This window comes from Bufo gargarizans, chromosome 2 (assembly GCF_014858855.1).
Source record: "Bufo gargarizans isolate SCDJY-AF-19 chromosome 2, ASM1485885v1, whole genome shotgun sequence".
NCBI lineage: Eukaryota > Metazoa > Chordata > Amphibia > Anura > Bufonidae > Bufo > Bufo gargarizans.
This window is the reverse complement of record NC_058081.1, coordinates 628654245-628680938: the sequence shown is the minus strand read 5'-3', so window position 1 is coordinate 628680938 and position 26694 is coordinate 628654245. Positions and strand designations below refer to the sequence as shown.

At 47.2% G+C, this 26694-nt stretch overlaps 1 protein-coding gene across 1 annotated transcript in view; it reads right to left on the bottom strand.

Moving 5' to 3' along the window:
• NOL9 (nucleolar protein 9) overlaps positions 1 to 26694 on the bottom strand; it is a 37172-nt gene that overhangs the window by 6166 nt on the left and 4312 nt on the right. The window contains exons 2-10 of the mRNA XM_044282133.1: positions 25049 to 25265; positions 24739 to 24869; positions 24196 to 24331; positions 17346 to 17442; positions 15993 to 16090; positions 10450 to 10611; positions 10069 to 10363; positions 9786 to 9897; positions 9157 to 9334 (exon numbers count right to left, since the gene is read on the bottom strand). Coding sequence (XP_044138068.1) covers positions 9157 to 9334; positions 9786 to 9897; positions 10069 to 10363; positions 10450 to 10611; positions 15993 to 16090; positions 17346 to 17442; positions 24196 to 24331; positions 24739 to 24869; positions 25049 to 25265 — 1426 coding nt within the window. The remainder of the gene's footprint in view (positions 1 to 9156; positions 9335 to 9785; positions 9898 to 10068; positions 10364 to 10449; positions 10612 to 15992; positions 16091 to 17345; positions 17443 to 24195; positions 24332 to 24738; positions 24870 to 25048; positions 25266 to 26694) is intronic.

The window sequence follows — 26694 nt, the reverse complement described above, 5'->3', positions numbered from 1 at the left end:
CGCTTTTTGAAGCAGCTCTGACTTTCTGAGCACCTGTCATGTTTCCTGAGGTTCTACAATGCCCAGACAGTAGAGAAACCCCACAAATAACCCCATTTCGGAAAGTAGACACCCTAAGGCAGGGGTGGCCAACCTGTGGCTCTTGAGCCACATGCGGCTCTTTTCTTCTTCAAGTGAGGCTCTAGCTGTGGAGCCAGGAAGCAGTCACGCCAGCTCACTCTCACCCTATGCTCAGATCTCTTTTCCTGATCGGGCACTGTAGCTCCAGCTCATTCTCCACTACGTCCTGATGCACACAGTGTGAGAATGTAGAACGTGGAGACACGCACTATGACCTGACGTTGTGCTCATCAGGTCACAGTGGAGAGCATGTCAGACCAGCAGAGTAGCAGGAGCCCAGTGCCTGATCAGGAGAGGGAAGAGATTTTTTTTGAAATGATAAAACTAAGCATAGGAGTCTGATCTTAGCATGGGGGTCTGATCTTAGCATGGCAGGTTCTGATCTGAGCATGGGTTGGTCAGGTCTGAGCATGGGGGGGGGTCAGATCTAAGAATGGGGGAGATCTGAGCACTGAGGGTCTGACACTGGGATTCTGATTTGTGTTGTCGGATCTGAGCATGGGGGGGGGGGGGGATCTGATTTAAAAAATATATATATCTATATAAGAAAAAAATATTTTAAGCAGACCTCAGATCAGATAATTTTTTTTTATCTCATTTTTCTTTGTTAAAACCTAGATGCATCTTGTAGGGTGAAAAATACGGTGACTCGTGTGTAAATGAATAGCTTGTGGCTCCTGGTAGTCATACGTTTTTGTTTTTTGGCTCTTTGTGTCTGTAAGGTTGGCCACCCCTGCCCTAAGGTATTCGCTGATGGGCATAGTGAGTTCATAGAACTTTTTATTTTTTGTCACAAGTTAGCGGAAAATGATGAATTATTTTTTTCTCTTTTTTCCTTAGAAAGTCTCATATTCCACTAACTGTGACAAAAAATAAAAATTCTAGGAACTCGCCATGCCCCTCACAGAATACCTTGGGGTGTCTTCTTTCCAAAATGGGGTCACTTGTGGGGTAGTTATACTGCCCTGGCATTTTAGGGGCCCTAATGCGCGAGAAGTAGTTTGAAATCAAAATCTGTAAAAAATGCCCTGTGAAATCCGAAAGGTGCTCTTTGGAATGTGTGCCCCTTTGCCCACCTAGGCTGCAAAAAAGTGTCACACATCTGGTATCGCCGTACTCAGAAGAAGTAGGGCAATGTGTTTTGGGGTGTCTTTTTACATATACCCATGCTGAATGAGATAAATTACTCGGCAAAAGACAACTTTTACCATTTTTTTAATACAAAGTTGGCATTTGATAAAGATATTTATCTCACCCAGCATGGGTATATATGTAAAATGACACCCCAAAACACATTGCCCAACTTCTCCTGAGTACGGCGATACCACATGTGTGACACTTTTTTGCAGCCTAGATGCGCAAAGGGGCCCAAATTCCTTTTAGGGGGGCATTTTTAGACATTTGGATCCCAGACTTCTTCTCACGCTTTAGGGCCCCTTAAATGCCAGGGCAGTATAAATACCCCACATGTGACCCCATTTTGGAAAGGAGACACCCCAAGGTATTCAATGAGGGGCATGGCGATTTCATAGAAAAAAAAAAATTTGGGGCACAAGTTAGCGGAAAAATGGATTTTTTGTACTCACCGTAAAATCCTTTTCTCGTAGTAGGCATTGGGGGACACAGCACCATGGGTATATGCCCAGCTGCCACTAGGAGGCTGACACTAGAAACAAAAAAGTGTTGGCTCCACCCAGGTGGGCTATACCCCTCTGCTAGAGCCAGAACAACTCAGTCAGTACCAAAAGCAGTAGGAACGCCACACCTGAACCAAAAAGAAACGGAGTGCCAACAAGTCTTGAACTGGGGAACCCGACAACCACAAGCAAACGCCGGAACCACGAACAAGAACAGATGCTCCAAGGAAAGGGAGGGATCTGTGTCCCCCAATGCCTACTACGAGAAAAGGATTTTACGGTGAGTACAAAAAATCCATTTTTCTCGTGCGTGGCATTGGGGGACACAGCACCATGGGACGTCCCAAAGCAGTCCCTGAGGGAGGGAAGAAGATCGCCAGACGGCAACCTAAAGCACCGCTGCCTGCAGAACCTTACGCCCCAGGCTGGCATCAGCAGAAGCCAGGGAATGAATGTGGTAGAATTTGGCAAAAGTGTGAACTGACGCCCAGGTGGCGGCCCGGCAAAGCTGGGCAGCCGAAGCCTGATGACGCACCGCCCAGGAAGCTCCGACTGCCCTAGTCGAATGAGCGGTCAACCTGGAAGGGGGAGCGCGACCCTTCGCGGCGTAGGCCTCCTTGACAGCCGACCGAACCCAGCGAGAGATGGTGGCCTTGGAGGCAGGCAGACCTTTACGAGGACCCGCCGGAACCAGGAAAAGAGAATCCGAACGACGGAAGGGTTCCGTGAGGCGAAGGTACCAGCGGAGAGCCCGAACAACATCCAGGCAATGGAGAGACTTCTCCCGAGGGTGAGAAGGATTAGGGCAGAAGGAAGGAAGGATAATCTCCTCATTGATGTGAAACGGGGTGACAACCTTAGGGAGAAAAGAAGGAACGGGACGCAAAACGACCTTGTCCCGATGGAACACCAGAAAAGGCGACCGGCAGGAAAGCGCCGCCAGTTCGGAAACCCGACGGATAGAGGTGATAGCCACAAGGAAGGCAACCTTAAATGACACAAACGACAGAGAGATGACTGCCAAGGGCTCAAAGGGAGAGGACTGAAGAGCATCAAGAACAAGATTCAGGTCCCACGGCTCCACCGGAGGACGAAAAGGAGGGGCTCGGCGAGCGACACCCTGCAGAAAAGTCTTAACCTGAGCCCGCGTGGCCACAGAACGTTGAAAAAGGACCGAAAGGGCAGAAATCTGCCCCCTGAGAGAAGCCAGGCGAAGCCCCTTATCAAAACCAGCCTGAAGAAAGGCCAGAATATTAGGGACCGAAAAAAGGAGAGGACGAGAACGTGCGGACTCGCACCAAGCAAAATACGCCCTCCAGGTCCGATAGTAAATACGGGCCGACTGGGGCTTCCGAGCGCGAAGCATCGTCTGAACGACAGAGTCCGAGAGACCACGGGCCTTCAGGATCGCGGTCTCAACAGCCACGCCGTCAAACGAAGCTGCGGTAAATTCGGGTGGAACAGAGGGCCCTGCGAAAGGAGATCGCGACGCAGGGGAAGACGCCATGGAACGTCGGCGAGCAGGAACACGAGATCTGCGTACCACGCCCTGCGGGGCCAATCTGGGGCCACCAGAATCGCCGGCACCCGGGCCGCCTTGAGACGCTTGAGCACTCGAGGCAGAAGAGGGATGGGCGGAAAGAGATACAGAAGGTCGAACTGGGACCAAGGCAGAACCAGGGCATCGACCGCAAGAGCTTGCGGATCCCTGGACCGCGCAACATAGCGCGGAAGTCTGTGATTCAGGCGAGACGCGAAGAGATCCACGTCCGGAACTCCCCACCGGAGACACAGTTGATGAAACACTTCCGGGTGGAGAGACCATTCGCCCGGGTCGACGAGCTGACGACTGAGAAAGTCTGCCGCCCAATTGTCGACCCCGGGAATGTGGACGGCGGAGAGAACGGGAACGTGTTCCTCCGCCCATCGCAGGATCTGAGAGGCCTCTCGCAGGGCCATCACGCTCCTGGTGCCCCCCTGATGATTCAGATAAGCCACGGCGGTGGAGTTGTCCGTTTGAATCCGGATCGGGAGGCCGCGCAGACGGGAAGTCCAGTGCGACAGTGCTAAGAAAATCGCCCTGAGTTCGAGAACGTTGATCTGCAGGGAAGATTCCTGAACAGACCACAGACCCTGAACCGTAAGGGACTCGAACACCGCTCCCCATCCCGAGAGGCTGGCATCGGTCGTGATCACGCGCCAACTGGGGGGGAGGAAGGACCGGCCCAGGGACACCGTCCGGGGAAGCAACCACCAGGAGAGATCCAGACAAACCTGAGGAGGGAGACGAACGAGGCGCTCGAGACCCTCCGGGGACTTGTCCCACCTGGACAGGATGAACATCTGCAGGTCCCGAGAGTGGAATTGGGAATAAGGAATGGCTTCGAATGAGGCCACCATCCTCCCCAGGACGCGCATACACGTCCTGATGGTCAGAGAGGACGGCCTGCGGAGAAGATGTACCCCCGCATGAAGAGAAGACACCTTCTCCGGGGGAAGGAACACCCGCCCGAGGCGAGTATCGAACAGCATTCCCAGAAAGAGCATCTTCTGGCGTGGGACAAGGGAGGACTTGGAGTGGTTGACAAGCCACCCGAACCGAGCAAGAGCCGAGAGGGTGATGCTCAGGCTGGACAGATTGTCCTCGGGAGACGGGGCCCGAATCAGAAGGTCGTCCAGGTAAGGCACCAGGGCGACCCCCCTGGCACGAAGAAGAGCCACTAGGGGAGCTAACACCTTGGTGAAAACCCTTGGTGCGGAGGCCAGACCGAAGGGAAGGGCTACAAATTGGAAATGAAGCGAACCCACCGCGAAGCGAAGGAACCTTTGATGGGAGAGGGCGATGGGAACGTGGAGATAGGCATCCTGAATGTCGACCGACGACAGGAACTCGCCCAACTCCAGGGAGGCGATCACGGACCGGAGGGACTCCATGCGGAAATGACGGACCCGGACAAACCGATTGAGCGCCTTCAGATCCAGGATAGGACGGAGTGAGCCGTCCTTTTTGGGGACGGTGAACAGGTTCGAGTAGAAGCCCCGAAAACGTTCTGACTCTGGAACCGGAACGATGACCCCCAGAGCGCGCAGGGAATGAATGGCCTGAAAAAAACTGTCTGCCCGGGCGGGAGACATGGGGGGGGACGTCAAGAAGAACCGACTGGGTGGGAGGTCGGTGAATTCGATTTTGTACCCCGAAGAGACCACCTCGAGAACCCAAGCGTCTTCTACGTTTGCCCGCCAAACATCCCGAAAGACGAGCAGGCGCCCTCCCACCATGACGGGGATCGAGTCATGCTGAAGGAGGCTTAGTGGGCTGGGGACGAGCGGGCTTGGGTTTGGCGTGCCAAGAGGGCCTGGACTTGAAGGAAGGCCTGGAAGGCTTCTTGTCAGATCGGGCAGGAGGGGCCCGAAAGGACCGAAAGGACTGCGTCCGGGAGGACGATCCGGGGAAACGACGGCGGCGAGGCTGATTCTGAGGAAGAAGAGAACTCTTACCTCCAGTGGCCTCGGAGATGAGCTCCTCTAAGCGTTTCCCAAAGAGCTTTCCACCAAGAAAGGGAAGAGAGATAAGAGCCTTCTTAGAGGCGGCGTCCGCCGCCCAGGAACGAAGCCAGATGGTGCGGCGGATAGCCACAGAGTTGGCGGCCGCGCGCCCAGAGCGGCGAGCCGATTCCATAGAGGCGTCACAAAGAAACTTGGAGGCCTGATAGATCTGGGAGGCAAGCACTGCCAAGTCCCCCTGCTCAGAGTCAGCAGGTAAAGCACGGAGAAGCTGCTTTGCCCAAACGGCGCATGCCTTGGCGACCCAGGAGGCGGCAAACGCAGGACGGATGGCGGCGCCCGCTGCGATGAAAACGGACTTGGCCAAGGAGTCGACCCGTTTATCAGCGGGATCCGACAAGGAAGCCGCATCAGCCAGGGGAAGCGTAGTAGCCTTCGCCAGACGAGCGACCTGAGGATCCACCAGGGGGGGCATCGTCCAGAGATTGACCGAATCCTCAGAGAAAGGATAAGGAACATCAGAAGCCTTGGTGAGATGAAGGCGCCGATCAGGGTGACGCCATTCCCTGGCAAGGAGAGCGTCCAGATCCTCGTGATTGGGAAAAACCACAGTGGACCGCTTAGAGCGTCGGAAGGACACTGCCTCCATGGAGGAGGACGAGGGGACATCCTGCACGTGGAGTGCGTCCCGCACGGCTCTGATGAGATCCTGCACTGCTGCCGACATCGCCGAACACCGCTCAGATTCAGAATCTGAAGCGGAGGAGTCCCCAGGAGCGGCGGAAGCGGCTGAAGAAGAAATCTCACCGGACTCAGACCTAGCCGGGGAGTGATCCGGGGAAACTGAGGAGGAGTGAGACCCAGCCGAGACCGTACGTGGTCGTTTGCGGGACCGAGAGCCGGAGCGAGGCTGGGAACTGTCGCCAGGCGTATCACCAGCGGTAGAGGCCCTGCCAGAGGCGGCCGCAATCTGGGCAGGGAGACTGTCCAGAGACTGCGCCAGGGATTGGGAGAGGCTAGCAAGGCTACCTATGGCCTGGGACAGGGTAGCAGCCCATTCCGGGAGAACCGACAAGGTGGAGGCCGCAGGAGCGGACTGGGCGGGCCCGGGGGTGAGGCACTGCACACAGAGGGACGTAGGCTGGCCGCATGGGAACTTCCTGCTACACACAGAGCAGGCGTAATGAGTGGAAATGGCGGCAGGGGGAGTGGGGGCCTGACCAGAGGAAGACATGATGGCCTCTCGGTGGTGGAACCTGAAAAGAAGAGGAAGGAGTCAGCCAGAGGCTGCCTACCACGACCAATGGTGCTGTGTCCCAGAAAAAACCGAAGCTGGAGGATCCGGAGCGCACAGAGTGAGGACGCACGCGGCCGCACAGCTCAGGCAGAAGAGAGAGAGAGCGTCCGGCAGAAGAACCGCCCCCCTAGCAGCCCGCGCTGGCGCAGGATTGGGCGGAAAGAAGAGAGGCCTCCGGAGGAACGCCCACAAGGGGAGAGGCAGAGAGGAAGCCCGGGAAGCCCAGGAGGCGGAGACGACGCCCGCCCACGTGACCGCGGCCTAGGCCAGGCAAAAGCCGCGGCCTCTAGTATGCCAGGGTGCCGCCGGAGGAGAAAAGCGCCGCCGCCGGCAGGCCCCCGCCCGCCAGCGCAGGAGGCGGAAGCGGCTAACAAACAGCCAGCGCCGAGGGAAGGCAGAGGAGGGGACACAGCCACCGAGGTAGGGAGAGCGAGGGCCGAAACCGGCCGTCTTAAAGGGGCCGACACCATTAAAAAAGGCTCCAGAATGGCGACCCCCCTGAGAGGAGAGCGGGGGAGACCCCAAGAAGGAGAGGTGCCCCCCCCCAAAGGCCCAGCTTACTAAGTGGAGGTGGGGGGGTGGGGGAGGGGGTTGGGGCTGAAGCACATACTCACCCTCCGATTAGTTCAGGCGCAGCATGACCACCCCCTCGGCGGACTCAACACGGAAACCGTGGGTCCGCCGGAATCCACTGCGGAAGCAGGTCACGTTGGGGACTGGGTGGCTGCAAGGTACCGAGTACGCGCCCGCAGGGGGACAACTAAGGTGGAACACGATGGAGCCGCCCCTGCTACCTGTAGAGGAAAAAATTAAAAGAAATAAAAATAAAAATAAAAGATAAAAAATTAGCAGAAAAAGGACCTGCTAGCAGGTCATGTCTGCCTCCTACGGACACTAGAACTAGACTGAGTTGTTCTGGCTCTAGCAGAGGGGTATAGCCCACCTGGGTGGAGCCAACACTTTTTTGTTTCTAGTGTCAGCCTCCTAGTGGCAGCTGGGCATATACCCATGGTGCTGTGTCCCCCAATGCCACGCACGAGAAATTGATTTTTTTGTTTTGTTTTTTCTCGCAAAGTCTCCCTTTCCGCTAACTTGGGACAAAAATTTCAATCTTTTATGGACTCAATATGCCCCTCACGGAATACCTTGGGGTGTCTTCTTTCCGAAATGGTGTCACATGTGGGGTATTTATACTGCCCTGGCATTTTAGGGGCCCTAAAGCGTGAGAAGAAGTCTGGAATATAAATGTCTAAAAATATTTACGCATTTGGATTCCGTGAGGGGTATGGTGAGTTCATGTGAGATTTTATTTTTTGACACAAGTTAGTGGAATATGAGACTTTGTAAGAAAGAAAAAAATAAATAAAAAATTTCCGCTAACTTGTGCCAAAAAAATGTCTGAATGGAGCCTTACAGGGGGGTGATCAGGGAGTGTATATTGGGTGATCACCCCCCTGTAAGGCTCCATTCAGACGTCCGTATGTGTTTTGCGGATCCGATCCATAAAACACTAATGGACGTCTGAATGGAGCCTTACAGGGGGGGGGTGATCAGGGAGTCTATATGGGGTGATCAGGGGATAATAAGTGACAGGGGGGGGTGTAGTGTAGTGTGGTGTGGTGCTTGGTGCTACTTATCACAGAGCTGCCTGTGTCCTCTGGTGGTCGATCCAAGCAAAAGGGACCACCAGAGGACCAGGTAGCAGGTATATTAGACGCTGTTATCAAAACAGCGTCTAATATACCTGTTAGGGGTTAAAAAAAATATATATATATCACATCTACAGCCTGCCAGCGAACGATCGCCGCTGGCAGGCTGTAGATCCACTCGCTTACCGGCCGCGCCTGTGTGCGCGCGGTCACAGGAAATCTCGCCTCTCGCGAGATGACGCACCGATGCGTCCACTCGGAATAACAGGGCCGCCGCCAGGACGCAATCCTGCGTACGCCGGTCCTGGGGTGGTTAAACCAAGCTGGACCTTTTTCTTCCTATTCTCAAGCAACGCTGTGGTTCTCGGCATGGTCCGGGCTTGGTGTATTGGGGTTGAGCACACCTATTCTCTATTTCTGCTTAACTGCTACAGATGGATCTGGATAGATTGGACAGATAAGGTTTAACACTGACAAATGGAATGTTATGCACATGGTAACTGGGTAACACTGACGTGAAACCAGTGTCAACCAATACAAATAATATCATGGACTGCATCAAACGGGGCAGAGATGTATGTGATGAGAACATGCATGAATATGTCAATTCCTGAACATACAAGTGCTGTGGCATCAGCAGCCCTGGTGTGTGCATGAAGGACTTTACATTCATCTTCAGCAGAAGGCAAGTGGCAAAGTATCAGGTAAAATTACTGGTAATCCAGCAGGGAACTATTTTATTTTACGCTGAATAATCAGGCATTCTGAACCATAATGAAAGGCACAGCTGCCTGGCCTGGAAAGGACTATAGGTCATACAAGAGATATCTAGGCTAAAGTCATAATAATTAGTCTGTGACTAGAGTTGGGATGGCACTAAACCAATAAAGATCAGGAAAGAGTAAAAAAATAAAAATAAAATAATATACAAAACGCAAATACATCTTACCGAATCCCACGCAGTCGCAGATTGGAGTCTGCGTTAATAGAACAGGACCGCTGTCCTGACTGCTGACGTCATCCAGAATGTGGCAGAGGCCAACCCAGCTGGCATTAGCGGAATACATGATGTGAGATGGAGACACATCTGCATGGATCACCCGAAGAGCGACCGCATTAAAAGGCACCTAAAACAAATAAGCCAGATTGAAGTGAGTGATGCTGAGCACGATAACAAGCATAGCCACTATACCAAGAATGGCGCTGTGCTTGGTAAGCTGCGAGAAGGACGCAACGCTCACAGGAGCGTCAGTGCCTTCTCAAACAGCTGATCAGAGGTCCCGGGTGTCTGACCCCCACCGATCAGGTTCTGATGATCCATCCTGAGCATAGGCCATCAGTATCAAAATCTCAGGAAACCCCTTTAAAAAAAAGTATACCTAGTATGCCTACTGTCCTTTTGGTATCAATTAAGTAAATAAGGACATACGGCTACAATCAAAGCTCATGCACTGTGACATGTTCACAAAACGCAATGTGACCAACGTCCAACAAGTGAGTGACTGTCTGATAATTGCCCATTTGTCAGGCCCCCTGGATGATGGGCGCTTAGAATTTTACTGTTTTCCAAAAACTCACCTCATAAGGTAAGAGCCCATTCAATGGGATTATCTGGTCTGGATCAAACTGCTGCAATTTACTGATATACCCCAACATCGCGAGGTCACGCAGGATCCAGTTATGGCAAGGTCTAATTAACACAAGAAAATCATAAGAATACAATTAATACAGAGATGCAGTACAGAACACAAATTGATCAAAATGATGTCGCTTCCAAATTAGGTCCCAACATAGGAGTAAGTTGCAATTAATCAAAAACAATTAAATTCTGGCCCCTAATGTTGTCAGGGCCACTGCTTACATGTTGTCAGTATCTCCTGCTCCGTCAAAGCTGCTCTCGATCTGAATGAGATGATGAACCCCGGATGCTCGGGAATGAAGCTGGTCACTGTAGTCCTGCTCCTCTTCATCTATGAAATCCATGCTTCGGTTTTTGCACTGAGCCTGTGACTGAGCTTTTGTCATAAAACCTGCTGAGTTCCTGACATATTCAGGCGTCAGTGGCTCCATCAAATTTTTGTCTTTGAGGGTCATTTGGACTATATGACTTGGACAAAGTAGACGTATTAAGTCGATCAACAGCAACAATCCGAATCCTAAAAAAGAAACGGTAAATGGTAGTATATAATATAGTGGAACTCTGCACAGCAAGCACAAAATGAGGACAATGAATGAAACGGACCTTTAACCCATCCCATGGTATTGATGATGAGCGGTTGGTCTCTCTTATAACTTGTTATGACGTATTTTAGCGACTCGACAAACCGCTCCATGTCCTGTTCACAGGAGGTCTCTCCAAAGTAAACCATTTTGTGAGGGTCCCGCTGCTGAGTATAGGGAGGTCCTAATGCCAAACAGAGGAAAGAAAATAAACGATGGAGAATGGAGGTAGCCGACAACAACACCTTATTATATAGGAAGACTCCCATGTACATTAAAGGGATTTTCTAGGTGTAGGATCTTGATGACCTTTCCTCAGAATAGGCCATCAATATCAGATTGGTGGGGGTAAAATTCACGACACCCTTGCTGATCAGCTGTTTGAAGGTGCTGTGGCATTTGTGCACATGATGCGGGTGATTGTTTACCTTGGAACTTGGAGTCCTTCACCTGAATAGGAAACTGCAATACCCAGGTACTGTGTAGACGGCGTGCAAGCAGATACTCCCATGTAAACAATGAAGCGGCAGAAGCACTCACATAAGTGACATGGCCCCTTCACACAGATCATTGGTGAGGATACCAAGAGTCAGACCCCTACTAATTTGATACCGATGACCCATTCAGAGGATAGGCTGACAATATCCTGACCCCGGAAAACCCTTTTAAAGGGGTTTTATGGCAGCACGAGTGTGGCTGAGCCCGGTACCGCTGCTCAACTCCATTCACTCTGAGCCGAGCTGCAGCACCGGAAACAGCAGTAGCTTCGCCCAAAATCATTTAACACAAAACAATCAATAATGCAGCCAAAAGGAATGAGTCAAGACTCACTTTATGTCTGACTCAATGACACAGACGACAATAAAACAGATGACAGTTTAGAGTCATATCCTGCAGATAAGTCATAGATTAGCCCTGTTCTTATTGTTCTATCATCTGTCAGTTCACTACACAAATACTCTATATGCTCTACACCAGGGGTGCCCAACCTTTTCTGGTTGGGGGCCACATTGTCAGCCTGAACCAATTCCAAGGGCCGAAAATATAACTTAAAGGAGGTATTACTAACTGAAATACTGTATTTATGGCATATTAAACATACAGTATATATCATTAATGTCTGGTTACACTTCTAGTACTCCCATCTAATAGGAAAATACATGAAAGATACATGTGAGCAGACACTAGACATAGGCATACAAATCTGTTACCAGATGGTTGGGGGCCTCAAAGAATGGTATCGAGAGCCGCATGTGGCCCCCGGGCCGCAGGTTGTGCACCCCTGCTCTACACTAAGGGCTCTAATTTCCCCTCTTCTAATACAAATACCTCAAATCGTAGTGATTTTAAAGGGGTTGTCTCACTTCAGCAAATAATCTATATTTATATAGCACCACCATATTCTGCAGCGCTTTACAAAATCAGAGGATTCATGTACAAAACAAAAGACATCACAAAGTTACCGGCTAATATACAACGGAAACACTAGGAGTCAGGGCCTTGCTCACAAGAGCTCACAATCATCAGGAAGTGGGGGTGACGCAAAAGGCAGCTGCTTGTTATATGAAGTGGTCCAGCCATCTTAGGCTGATCTGCGTGTGCTTTGGGTGTGGGGGATTACTGTCAGAAGATCGAATTCAGGGCTGAAGAGTTGGGGGGGGTTACTAGGGGAAGAGTCAGTCTAAGAAGCATGATAAGCCTGACTGAAAAGATGTGTTTTAAGGCACGTTTCAAGGTAGGGAAGTTGGGAATTGACACGATAGTCTGGGGCAGAGCATTCCAGAGAGTAGGTGCAGCTTGAGAAAAGTCTTGAAGACAGGAGTGAGAGGGACGAATTATGGAGGATGTTAATCTTAGATCACTAGCAGAACGGAGAGCACGAGTAGGGTGGTAGATGGAAATAAGGGAGGAGATGTATGGCGGTGCAGCACTGTGGGTGAGAAGTTTGAACTGTATTCTGTGGTGGACGGGCAACCAGTGAAGTGACTGGCACAGACTAGTGGCATCAGTGTAGCGGGTAGACAGATGAGCCTGGCTGCAGCATTTAGGACAGACTGAAGGGGGAGAGTTTAGTGAGAGGGAGACCGATTAGTAATGAATTTTACAGTAGTCAAGAGGAGAATGAATCAGGGCGTTTCCACCTGTAAGAAAAGGGCGGATTCTGCAGATGATCTTGAGGTGCAGACGACAAGAGCATGTAAGTGACTGAATATGGGGAACAAAGGAAAGATCCGAATCATACATGACCCAAAGACAGCAGGTGTGCAGCCCAGGAGTAATGATAGTACCACAGACAGAAATTGAAATATCAAGTTTAGGTGGGTTAGTAGATGGGGGAAAGACAAGAAGTTCAGTTTTAGATACAGAGAGGACATGATGTTAGAGACCGCTGCCAGACAGTCACTGGTGTTTGAGTAAAGCAGGGGTGATGTCAGGGGATGAAGTGTATAGTTGGCTGTCGTCAGCATAGAGATGATACCGAAAGCCAAATCTACTGATAGTCTGTGTAGCAAATAGCATGTAGATAACGTTAATACAAGGCACTTACTAATGTACTGTGATTATCCATATTGCCTCCTTTGCTGGTTTTATTCATTTTTCTATCACATTATACACTGCTCATATCTAGGGGTTCCAGCCACCGCTGCAGCGCAGATATGAAGTGACTGGGATTGGAGCTACTGCGCATGTGTGCCTATGCATATTTCCATGGTCCCAGCAACCACTGCATTACAGGGTGGTCGCAACCCCTGGAAACAAGTAGTGTATAAGGGGATGGAAAAATGAATCAAGCCAGCAAAGGAAGCAATATGGACAATAACTATACATTAGTAAGTGCCTTGTATTAACGTTATCTACATAAGGAAGGCCATTTGCTGAAGTAAGACAACCACTTTCAGAAAGTCATATCTCCTGTTATCACCTATGAAGCGGAAGACCATGCAAACTGACAGGGCAGAGCCTGCGAGTGCCGAAACATCTGGAGCATAAACTTCGCCTTCTCTCTAGAACACCATTTACTACAGATTCCAAACGACCTGTGGAAGTTACATTCACACATGAACTTTGTGTTGGAAACGTGGTGCCTACTGTAAAGTTGGTAAAACAACAGATAATAGTATGGGGCTGTTTTCATGGGCTGACTCCTTATTTTGAGTGAGGGATTATATTAACACCTTACTGACCAGCCTATTTTGGGCCTTACTGACCAAGCATTTTTCTTCCTTTTTTCATCATGGCCTTCCAAGAGCTATAATGTTTTTTATTTCTCTGTCTATTTAGCTGTATTACAGCTTGTTTTTTGTGGGAAAAGTTGTAGGTTTTTAATGGCGCCATTTTAGGGTACACATAACTTTCTGATTACCTTATATTAACTCTTTCTGGGAGGGAGATGGGAAAACAGCAATACTGCCACAGCTTTTTTACGTTATAAATTTTGCAGCGTTCATTTTTGGTATAAATAACATATCTTTATTCTCTGGGTCAGTATCATTACAGCAATGCCAAATACATATTTTTTTTTTTTTTTTCAGTTTCACTATTTTTGTGCAATTAAACCCTTTTTGAAAAAGAACAAAAATTAGATTTTTACATCGCCGCTTCCCAATACCGCTAACTTTTTTTTATTTTTCTTCCTATGGAGTTGTGTGAGGGCTTGACGACTTGTGGTTTTTATTGGTATCGTTTTGGGGGAAATAACACTTTTTGATCACTTGTTATTAAGTTTTTTCGGTGGTGTTTTTTTTCAGTGGCGTTTTTTTTACGGCATTCACCGTTATTCTCATGCCCCAAGAGGAAGCGTGAAGCGAAACGATCGTATGGCGGCTGCTTCAGACCAGGGTCAGTAAGGAAGCCTAATTGTTGCACTATAAACAGTTTTTTTTTCTCCCCCTGCAGTCTCTGCCTTGTGAGGGCTGCACCCAGGTTCACACTTCCTTAAGGGGTTGCAGTGTTCTATCATGTATGTCCTGGGTGCTATTGTTGCTATATGTGCCCTACTAAGCTGACACTGTCCCATTTTTGTATGGGGGGATACTAGTCCCTTTTTGGTTTAGAGCTCTCTCTATTTTTATACAATTATTTGTAACACCGTCGTGTTACATGATTTGCTTCTTTTTGTATATGTTTTAATGATATACCATTTTTTGGATGTCTAATAAAGGAATTAATTGATTATAATAATTCTCTGTGTGGATGCTTTTTGAGCAGTGTAGGTGATAATTCACCGTTTTTCGCCACATTATCCATTTACAGGATAATGTAAGCGTATTTTCAAAGGTAAAAAGTGTTTTTTTAATTTAATAAATGTATTTTTTTAATTTTATTTTTTAACCACTTAATAGTCCCACAAGGAGATTATAACAGACAATCTTTTGATTACTTCTAAAATACAATGCACTATCCCTATAGTGCATTGCATTTTAATGTCAGTGCTATACTGACACTGACCAGCAGGCTGTGCCAGCCACTCAAGGCAGACTTGGGGCCTATACCAGGTCCCAGCCAGCCTTTACACACATCAGCACCCAGCAATCTATTTGCAGGGTGCTGAAGGGAGACAGAGGGAGTCTGCTCCCTCTGTCACCGCTTACATGTGGCGGGTGCCATTGCCCGAGGCATGTAAGAGGTTAAACAGTCTGGATCGGCTCTCCTGCTGGTCCAGGCTGTTAGATCAGGAGTACGGCTCTCATGAGATAGCCGAGCCCCTGCTGTCCGCTGCACAGGGGACCCGTGCAGCGCTTAGATGGGGACGCAATGAAAAGGTGGCAGCCCAGCCTAAGGCCCCGTAGTGACTGCCGTAAAAAGGCATATGGGTGGTCACTAAGGGGTGAAAAGGGGTTTTCAAGATTTTTGAACTGATGACCCATCATTAGTGTTTAATTGATGGGGGTCCGACACCTGGGACCGCCCTGATCTGCTGTTTGAGAAGTCACCAGCGCTCATCAAGCACTGTGCTGTCCATAGTATAGCGGCTGTGCTTGGTATTGCAGCTCAGCCTTATTCACTTCAATGGGGCTGAGCACGATTCCAGGCACAGCCGTTATACAATGTACGTCGTTGTGCTTGGTAAACAGCTGATCAGCGGGGGTCCTGGTTATCGGACCCCCACTGATCAGATACTGATGACCTATCCAGAGGATAGGTCATCAGTATCAAAATCTGAGTAAACCCCTTTACTGCTATGTCACACACAGACATTTTATAAAATTGTTACCTCCAGCTGTGTGGCTAAAGTTTGGGGAGATTTCCTGTTCCATTATGACTGTGTCCCTGTGTACATAGAGAGGCCAATATAGACAAGGGGTGATGAATTTGCTGTGGAGTAACGTAAGTGCCTGCAACGAGCCTAGACTTCAACTGCATCGAACACCTTTGGGGTTATTTAAAATGCATTTTGCAAGACTGACCTTCTCGTCCAATATCAGGGCCTGACCTCACAAATGCTCATTTGGCTGAATGGGTAGAAACTCAAACAGAAACTCCAAACTCTAGTGGAAAGCTGTCATACTGTAGGCTCACTTTAGGCCATACAGTGGGTGTACGTATTATACATAGGACACTTACCAAGAACAGGCTTAGTAATGCTTAACAATGAGACACAACCAGGAGGTGTAAATTCAGTCTGCCCCAGGTCACAGTCCAAGTATTCAACGCAGGGGATGCTACAAGAAATGAAATTCAACAAGATTAATGAGGGAAGGCAAATATTACAAGGACTAGGTGGGGTCTGGAATAATGTTTTTACCATTTGCAGTCCCACTTTAAAGCGGGAGTAAGTTGGATTTTTCGGAAGAGCATAAAGAAGGAGTTAAAGGGCAATGGCATTTACCTAGAGCTGCTGGCACTAGGTTCTAGAAATTGATGGGAATTCAGACCCCCAATCAGTCTGACATTCAAGTCATATCCGGTCTTGAAGGGAGTATGTCACCAATTGTATGCCCTATCTGAGGGCAGCATAACCTGATGACAGAGACCCTCAGCAAAGAACTGGGTCACTTACTTGAATTACCCCAGTCGTTTTGCTGAAATCTGGATTGAGCAGTTCCATCACAAGGACTTGTAAGGTAAACCAGCTCACCTGCCACATGTATTGCAGTCTTTGGGTGCACAGGAAACCATGGAGAGACCTCTTGAGACAATTCGCAGACTGCGAATGACACATATGAGGTTGTACCACTGTACGAATTTTTATCACCGCAATAAAAACAGACAGCTCAAAAATTTCAGGAGTGCTGGATTGTTTTTCTCTTTCTTCCTTGTCTCAAGAGGTCTCAGTTCCATCACAAACCTGGACTGGAGACAGCTCAATACTGTGCACAAGCTCAGTGTCCTCATGTTCACGAGTTTCCGGCTTTCCTCAGAAACCCCTCCATAGCTCAACAAAACGTCTATAAATTCAAGTAACCGACCCAGGGTTTTGCTCTGAGTATTTGTCAACGGCTTGTCCTCTGAAGGATCATAAAATGGGTGACAGATCCAATGTAAACACGGAAACTTTTGTTGTAAAATCATCCAGATGGTATGTCCACAGGGGATGAGCCTGCTGCAGATTTTACATAGAAAAATCGGGGTAAAAACTGCCAGTGGGTCCTCGACCGCTTTCAACCTTTACCAAGGATGAAAGCCACAGGTAAACATGCAGCTTAAACTGACAGACTGGAAATCGGCAGCGCTCGTCAGTTCATGACGCAAGTTTTCTCTGCAGGGTGTGGATGCTTGTATTTTACAAGGCACACAAATCAGTGGTCTCTATGCCGCGTGTAGATCTACCCGATGGGTACAGCCATATGGGGCATACATGCTGCAAATCCACAGCACTTTTCAGTACGAGCAAAGTGGATGAGACTTTAGCTGAATTATCTACAAGTTCTTTACCATCATCACAAATGTAATAAAATATACCCCAAAACTACTCACTGCTGTAGAAGCTGGTTGATGAGATATCTGTTGAATGTTGACTTTCCAACATTTTTGGGGCCACAAACAAGAATAATGGGGCAGCCGTTGTCTTCCTCTGCGAACAAAAAAAAATAAAAAATATGAATACAATCAATCACCAAGGGGGTCAGCCTCAAACCTTCCCGGAGACACTTATTCTTAATTTGTCTAGTGCAGGGATCAGCAACCTTCAGCACTCCAGCTGTTATGAAACTACAACTCCCAGCATGCTCCTTTCACTTCTGTGGGAGTTCAGAGAACAGCCAAGCAAGTATGCATGTTGGGAGATGTAGTTTCACGACACCTGGAGTGCAGGAGGTTGCTGATCTCTGGTCTAGTGAGTGACACGCAGCTGCAGACCAAAGAAACCTGTGGCTCTCCTGCTGCTTTGAAAAAACTCCAATCTAGGCCTGCTGGAGGTTGTACATTTTGGATGTTTTTTATACATTTATAAGCCTTTCAAGAATTTTATTGACAGATACATGATGTTTATGCAAATATTTCCAGTGTTGACCTTTCTTTTCCAAGACTTTTGCAATTCGCCCCAACATGCTGGATGTCAGTTCCTTGCCCAAATCCTGGATGATGACAATCATTTCTTGCTAAATCAGTTCATGGAGTTTATCACAATATCTGTTTTTGTTTGTCCACCCACTTTGAGGACTGACCAGAAATTCTCAATAGGATTGAGATCTGGGGTGTTTCCTGACCATGGACCCAAAATTTCTGAGTTTTGTTCACCGAGCCAGCTAGTGTCTTGTGACTCTAAACTGCTAGAAAAAAGCATTGTTCATCACTATAATAACTATGGATCGTTGGGAGAAGCATCCGTTACACTTAGAGGCTCTGTTCTCCCTGAAACTGCTTTGCCCTCTGCCCCCGTTGCTCATTTGCATACATTAAATCATTTTTCTCAGCAATGCGGGCACATATGAACATGGGACCAACTTAGATGTCTTCAGCTGCCAAGTGCACATGTAACAGGTCAGCCAGTGTCATAAGTACAAATCTGCTGACAGATGCCCTTTAAACTACCATCCTTTCAAAAACATAAGCCTGTGGCAGCTGAGCTGTGTATTACGAGGCTCTGCAGCAGCTGAGGTGTGTATTACAAGGTTCTGCAGAAGCGGAGTATGTATTATGAGCTTCTGCAGCCGCTAAGGTGTGTATTTTGAGGTTCTGCAGCAGCTGAGGTGTGTATATTGTGTATATTATAGCTTACTGCTTTTTCCAAGTGCTGATTTTTATAAGTGCATTGGAGATATTCAGAAGACACCCAGGAGGTAATCTGGAGGTGGATACAATCTAAAGAAGTAAGATTTGTTTGTGTATAATCTTTCCCCTCTTTAAAATGGCAGACCTGGTTCTGTGCAGGGATTGCTGTGCTTTTATTTCAGGTTACACTCTTCAGAGGTTTGGATGCTGTCTGATCTGTAGACAGCTCTCCATAATGCAGCAGGAAATCGCATTTTTGAAATATGAGATTTGTAAATTAACCGTTAAACTCAGGCTGAGAACGTTGCAATGCCGCTACCACAGAGGCCCCCTAGAAATGGAACATGGGTTGCTGCAGGTTCTGGTAGACAGAGTTGTTGATAGAAGACATGGCCCACAGTCTGTGGCTCTCCATAATTCATTTGCAACACTTTGAGTGCAAGAGCAACATGGAGGATGGCTCAAGCACAGTGGGTGAGAAACAATCATCTTCCAAGCCTAAAGTATGCAAGACTGCAGCCAAAGACAAAAAGGAGAAGGTGAGGACTGATAGTAAGCAGCTGTTGGTGGGCAATTCCATCATAAGAGGTGTGAAGTTTGAGGAAAATGGTTTTGTGAGATGTCTCCCTGGTGCTACCGCTAGCAGGGATAGACGATGGATCCTTAATATTGTTAGGCAAGCAAAGCAGGAAAGGGAAGTGGATGTTATTGTCCATCTTGGGACAAATGATCTGGGTTGCAATGAGGCTTCAAAGGTGAGGGAAGCTTTTCACACACTTAGAAATGATATACGGGAGGTTGCATCAACTGTTTCACTCTCTGCAGTTTGGCCTGTGCATAACTTTCAGCATGACAGGGAGATGCGCATTAAGGAGTTCAATGTATGGCTTGGTAAATAGTGTCTGAACCAAGGGTTTGGCTTTGTGTCTCATGTTAGCTCTCGTTGGAATGGAAAAGAAGTGTACAAGAAAGATGGTTTGCATCTTTCTCTCAAGGGAACGAATGTCCTCAGTGAACAGTTCAAAGTATTTGCTAAGGTGCATTTAAACTAGGAAAGGGGGGCAAAAGAGTGATAATCCAGCAGTCCGACTGCCCCCCGGAACAATGCCAGAAGATGCCAGTAGAACATAGGTTAAAGGATAACTGTCACACTTAGACCCTAATTTCAATTTTCATATATGTAGTTACTAACAACATGATATTCCAGAATCAGTTACTATTAGACTGACTTACCCCATATTTAATAAGATTCAGCCCTTAGCAACCAGTCTGCATAAAACTGCATTTTCACTATTCAATTAAGATGGCCGCCACTGCCCTCACCCTGAGGCTAATCCCGCCTGCCCTCACTAGCCAGTAACAATAGCCCCCCAAAAGGGTCAGTAACCAGAGCCCTCCCCCTAAAGGGTTAATCTCCTGCAGCACAAAGGGGTCCTCTTACCACATGTTGCTTTCATTTATACACTGAGCAGATGGCAGATCTCCCTTCCCTGGTCTGCGCTGGTTCAACTCTACTTCTCCAGCTCTGCTGAGTGAGGGAGCGTCTGCCAAGCGCAGGGACAGGGAGAAGTGCACACAGCCCAGGCACTGTTATCAGCTGCTGGGGAGGACCTGGCTTTAACCATTTACTTACAGTCCCTGGCTGTCTGTAATCTGACCTTGCACGCTGCGTGCTTCTGCGTCCTCCGTCCTTTAACAAATAGACGGACCATGCCTAGCAACCTTATTTTAAGCACAGGTAAAAGTAGGCAGTACAGGGAACAAAACTGTGGAATTAAGGGGTAATTGAATACACAGTGAAAAGTTTAAATAGGGCCACCAAGGAGATATTAAATCACCACAATCCAATACTCCCCCAAAAAATAAAAAAATATGACAGTTATACTTTAAGAAATGACAAGCTCAGATTCTTGTCTACAAATGCTCGCAGTTTAGGGAATAAGATCAATGAACTTGAGGCTATAATGGCATCTGACAATATAGATTTAGTGGCTGTTACTAAGATGTGGTTCAATGGGAGTAATGACTGGGATATAACAATACCAGGGTTCTCTCTATACAGGAAAGACAGAGAAGGCAAGAAGGGAGGAGGGGTGGCCCTGTATGTGAAAGATAGCATGAAATCTAATTTGATACAAGTTAGCGAGACCAATTTAGAGTCAGTTTGGGTTACCTTGCAGCTTGATAATCATAAGGTAACTCGTGTAGGTGCGATATATAGACCACCTAGCCAAGTCAAAGAATTAGATGATCTACTAGTTGAGGAAATAGCTAAAATGACATTGAAGGGGGAAGTCATCATTATGGGAGACTTTAATCTTCCTAATGTAAACTGGAAAACCAAAATAGCTAGTTCTCCCAGGAGTACAGATATTCTAAATTCCCTACTGGGATTATCTCTACAGCAAGCAGTTAAGGAGCCAACCCGGAAGGAGGCCATTTTACATTTAGTATTCACAAATGGTAATTTGGCATCTGATATTACTGTAGGTGAAAGCTTGGGATCTAGTGATCACCAGTCAGTGTGGTTTACTATAAGTACAGTGACTGAGTCACACTACACAAAAACAAAAGTTTTAGATTTTAGAAAAACTGACTTTTCTAAAATTAGATTAGTGGTATACGAGTCCCTATCCAATTGGAACAGTTGCAATGGAGTCCAGGAGAAATGGGACTACTTAAAAGTGGCACTATTGAAGGCAACAGAAGACTGCATTAGGCTTGTCAGTAAAAGCAAAAAAAGGAAGAGACCACTGTGGTACTCAGCAGAAGTGGCCAAAATCATTAAAAACAAAAAGATAGCATTTAGGAATTATAAAAAAAAACGAGGATGACAAATTTATAAGATTAGGCAGAGAGAGGCCAAACAAGTTATAAGAGCTTCTAAAGAGAGAGAAAGAGAAATTAGCTCAGTCAGGGAAAAAAGGCGATAAGGCATTCTTCAGATACATAAATGAAAAAAGGAAACTAAAACAAGGAATTACCAAATTAAAAACTAAAGAAGGAAGGTATATGGAAGAAGATAAAGAACTAGCTGACTGCCTCAATGAATACTTCTGTTCAGATTTTACAAAGGAAAATGAAGGAGAAGGACCTCAGTTAGGAAAGAAGATTAATGAATCTTTTGACGCATGTGTCTTTACAGAGGAATAGGTTCTAAGTCAACTGTCTAAAATCAATACAAATAAAGTCACAGGGGCCTGATGGGATACACCCAAAGCTATTAAAAGAGCTCAGCGGTGAACTAGCAAAACCATTAACAGATTTATTTAACCAATCACTGGCAACAGGAGTCGTCCCTTAAGATTGGAAATTAGCAAATGTTGTGCCCATTCACAAGAAAGGTAGTAGGGAGGAATCGGGCAACTATAGGCCAGTAAGCCTGACATCAATAGTGGGGAAATTAATGGAAACCATACTTAAGGAGAGGATTGTGGAACATCTAAAATACCATGGATTGAAAGATGAAAAACAGCATGGGTTTACTTCAGGGAGATCATGTCAAACTAATCTTATTGATTTTTTTGATTGGGTGACTAAAATAATAGATGGAGGAAGTGCAGTAGACATCGCTTATCTGGAGCTTTTGATACTGTCCCACATAGAAGGCTAATCAATAAATTAGAGTCTTTGGGCTTGGACTCCCATATTGTTGAATGGATTAGGCAGTGGCTGAGGGACAGGCAACAGAGGGTTGTAGTCAATGGAGTATATTCAGACCAAGGTCTTGTTACCAGTGGGGTACCTCAGGGATCTGTTCTGGGACCCATATTGTTTAAGATCTTTATCAGCGAAATTGCAGAAGGCCTCAATGGTAAGGTGTGTCTTTTTGCTGATGACAAAGATTTGTAACAGGGTTGATGTTCCTGGATGGATACACCAAATGGAAAAGGACTTAGGAAAACTAGAGGAATGGTCATAAATCTGGCAACTAAAATTGAATGTTGATAAGTGCAAAATAATGCACCTGGGGCGTAAAAACCCAAGAGCAATATATAAAATCAGTGATACAGTCCTAACCCTCAGTATCTGAGGAAAGGGATTTAGGGATCATTATTTCAGAAGACTTAAAGTTAAGCAGCAGGACATGCTATTAGAATGCTTGGGTGTATAGGGAGAGGCATTACCAGTAGAAAGAGGGAGGTGCTCATGCCGCTCTACAGAGCACTAGTGAGACCTCATTTGGAGTATCGTGCGCAGTACTGGAGACCATATCTCCAGAAGGATATTGATACTTTGGAGAGAGTTCAGAGAAGAGCTACTAAACTGGTACATGGACTGCAGGATAAAACTTACCAGGAAAGATTAAAGGACCTTAACATGTATAGCTTGGAAGAAAGACGAGACAGAGGGGATATGATAGAAACTTTTAAATACATAAAGGGAATCAACTCGGTAAAGGAGGAGAGCATATTTAAAAGAAGAAAAACTGCTACAAGAGGACATAGTTTTAAATTAGAGGGGCAAAGGTTTAAAAGTAATATCAGGAAGTATTACTTTACTGAGAGAGTAGTGGATGCATGGAATAGCCTTCCTGCAGAAGTGGTAGCTGCAAATACAGTGAAGGAGTTTAAAGAGGACCTCTAACCGATTATGACAATGTGAACTAAGTATACAGACATGGAGAGCGGCACCCGGGGATCTCACTGCACTTACTATTATCCCTGGGCGCCGCTCCGTTCTCCCGCTATGCCCTCTGGTATCTTCGCTCACTAAGTTATAGTAGGCGGAGATTTCAGTCACTAAGTTATGGTAGGCGGAGTCTGCCCTTGTTCTGCTGTAGCGCTGGCCAATCGCATTGCAGAGCTTACAGCCTGGGAGAAAATAACCTCCCAGGCTGTGAGCTCTGCGATTGGCCAGCGCTACAGCAGAACAAGGGCAGACTACGCCTACCATAACTTTGTGACTGAAGATACTGGAGGGCATAGCGGGAGAACAGAGCGGCGCCCAGGGATAATAGTAAGTGCAGTGAGATCCCCAGGCGCCGCTCTCCATGTCTGTATACTTAGTTCACATTGTCATAATCGGTGAAAGCTCCTCTTTAAGCATGCATGGGATAGGCATAAGGCCATCCTTCATATAAGATAGGGCCAGGGCTATCCATAGTATTCAGTATATTGGGCAGACTAGATGGGACAAATGGTTCTCATCTGCCGACACATTCTATGTATTACGAGGTTCTGCAGCAGCTGAGGTGTGTATTATGATGTTCTTCATCAGTTGAGATATGTAGCATGAGGTTCTGCAGCAGCTGGGGTTTGTATTATGTGGTTCTGCAGCAGCTGAGGTGTGTATGGCAAATGCCCACTGACTTGCATTAAATATTCCACATCCTTATAGAAAGGCACAGCAGAAAAATAACTAGCATCACTATCTAAAACAGGGTTCCTAAACTCCAGTCCTCAGGGCCCACTTGCCGGTCATGTTTTCAGGATTTCCTTAGTATTGAGCAGGTGATTATAATTAGTGCCCATGCATCAGGACTTACCTCAGGAATTTATTCTGATGGATATTCTCAAATCATGACTGGTAGGTGGGCCCTGAGGACTAGGGTTGAGGAACACTGATCTAAAAGACTAAACGGAGGTTTTGATTGTGACACCATAAAACATACCAAGGCAGGCGCTGACTAATTGCTGGGCTGCTGACACCACTTCCTCCGACATAGTCACAGCCGTGTCTGGATCACAACCATGAACCCCTATAGAATTTAGAACTGGATCACTCACTGCAGAAGAATGTGTCCTCTTCTATATAAAAAAAAAAACACGGATCAGTACAGAGATCACATCACACATCAAAGCACAGAGGCAAGACAGAAGGGGCACCACTAACTGCTACAATGAAGGGGCGCCATGGTGGTTCCCTTTCACAGTCTGGGGCCAGATTCTCTTTGCCAACAAATATGTGTCTGCACTACAACATTCCTCCTGCAAATGTCATAAAGGCTACCACAGTGGTCGTCAATAGGGTCTGACAATGCATTGGCTGACACTGCCCAATCAGCTCTAACAGTCTGACTGTGTAGGGACAGGCCCTATTGACCATGGGAACAATAATGGTCAGTGTCAATTGAGGGCAGCGTTTCCAGGAGGAATAATAGAGGAACAGCATAATGCACTGTTCCCATTTCATGGAGAATACAGGTATTTCATACCACTTCTTTGCCAAAGATGTTGGCATATTCTGGGTGACTCAAAATGTAGTTAACAGCAGGATCCTCCAAACGTTCAAGCAGCAGGATGGCACAGGATGATTTAAAGTTTTTCATTACCGCCCGTCTGCAATCTGGAATGAGAGAAGGTCTGTCATTACAATGCTGGCTTTCTAACTTCAGTGCCAGGACCTCTAAGGCTGTGGGTACACCGGGTGAATGGTGGTAAAATCTCAGTCTGCCCTGTGGTTACCACCACTCACCCGCTGCTCAGTATTACAAAGGCACTGACTCTGAAGGTGGAATCTATTACCTAAGGACAAGTATCCGCGCAGCAGCATCCGCGCCTCCATTCGGATCTCCTTACGCGTTTTACACTTCTTTTGCTTTAGCCCTTCGATGGCCAGAGGTGCATGAGTTTTCGGTGAAAACAGCTCATAAGGTATTTTGCTCGAGTTGATCGTCAGGCCGAGCACTTTTACACTGCCATACAAGCAGGTCAGGACACATTTACCTACGAAAGTCAATTTCTGAAAAAATAAATAGATCACATGTAAATTAAAGGGGTGGGCCCATGGGCCTGGTAACAGGCATCGTGTAACCATAGGTGCCAATGTCCAATACTTTAATATACCCAAATCATGCTTATTAGGGGTCCTTTTATCTGTTTGCTGGCTCTTTTGTCCCAAATTGGCCCCTGATGCAGTGTCATTTGACTGCCCCGTCCATCAGTATCCTCCATCTTCTCACAATGAGGACAGGCTGTGCATGCACTAGTTCTCCTGTCCATCCGCAATGTAAGTGAATGGGGGCTGCGAATGGATGGGACTGGTCACATTACACTCTATCACAGGTCAATTTTGGACCGCGGTGCCAGCAAGCAGGTGAGAAGACATGAACTAGGACAGTGGTGGCGAACCTATGGCACAGATGCCAGAGGCAGCACTCGGAGCCCTCTCTGTGGGCACTTTAACCCTGTGTTGGCACTTTGCAATAAAAACATGGGTTTTGGGTTGCAGTTTGGGCACTCGGTCTGTCAAAGGTTCGCCATCACTGAACTAGGCACATGACACAATCAGCGCTGACGGATTAATAACAGTGTACCTGCCTTTATGTCCTGTTGCCAGCACATGTGCAGCTACTAATGTATTGTGGACAATTATTGGTAAAAGATGGTTCTCCTGTTTTACATAAAAATATTTACCGGGTAATCAATGCATTATAAAAGTTCTGCATCTTTCTAGCACACTTTGTGGTAACCTTCAGTACCTAAATGCTGATTTGGAGACTGTGGCAGCAGGAGACTATTTCAAGGGAACCTGTCACCGGGATTTTGTGTATAGAGCTGAGGCCATGGGTTGCTAGATGGCCACTAGCACATCCGCAATACCCAGTCTCCATAGCTCTGTGTGCTTTTATTGTCTAAAAAAAACGATTTGATACATATGCAAATTAACCTGGGATGAGTCCTGTACGTGAGATGAGTCAGGGACAGGCCTCATCTCAAGTTAATTTGAATATGTATCAAATAGTTTTTTTTACACAATAAAGCACACAGAGCTATGGGGACTGGGTATTGCGGATGTGCTAGTGGCCATCTAGCAACCAATGTCCTCAGCTCTATACACAAAATCCCAGTGACAAGTTCCCTTTAAAGGGGTACTTTGAAATAGGAGTGGATCCCAGAGGTGGCACCCACACCTATCTGCAGAAGTGAAGGAGAGCAGACCGCACAAACGTGGCCACCCTCCATCCACCACTATGGAAGTCCCGAAAATTGACTATTTTCCAGAAGTCCTACAGTGGTGAATGGAGAGGTGGCTGTGGATGTGCTCTCCAATCACCGCTATGGGAGTTCTTTAAATAGCCGAGCGCACTCAGCTACTCTCCTTCACTTTGGGGGGCCCATACTAGATAGCAGTAGGTCTCAGAGGTGGGACTCACACCTATGCGACACTG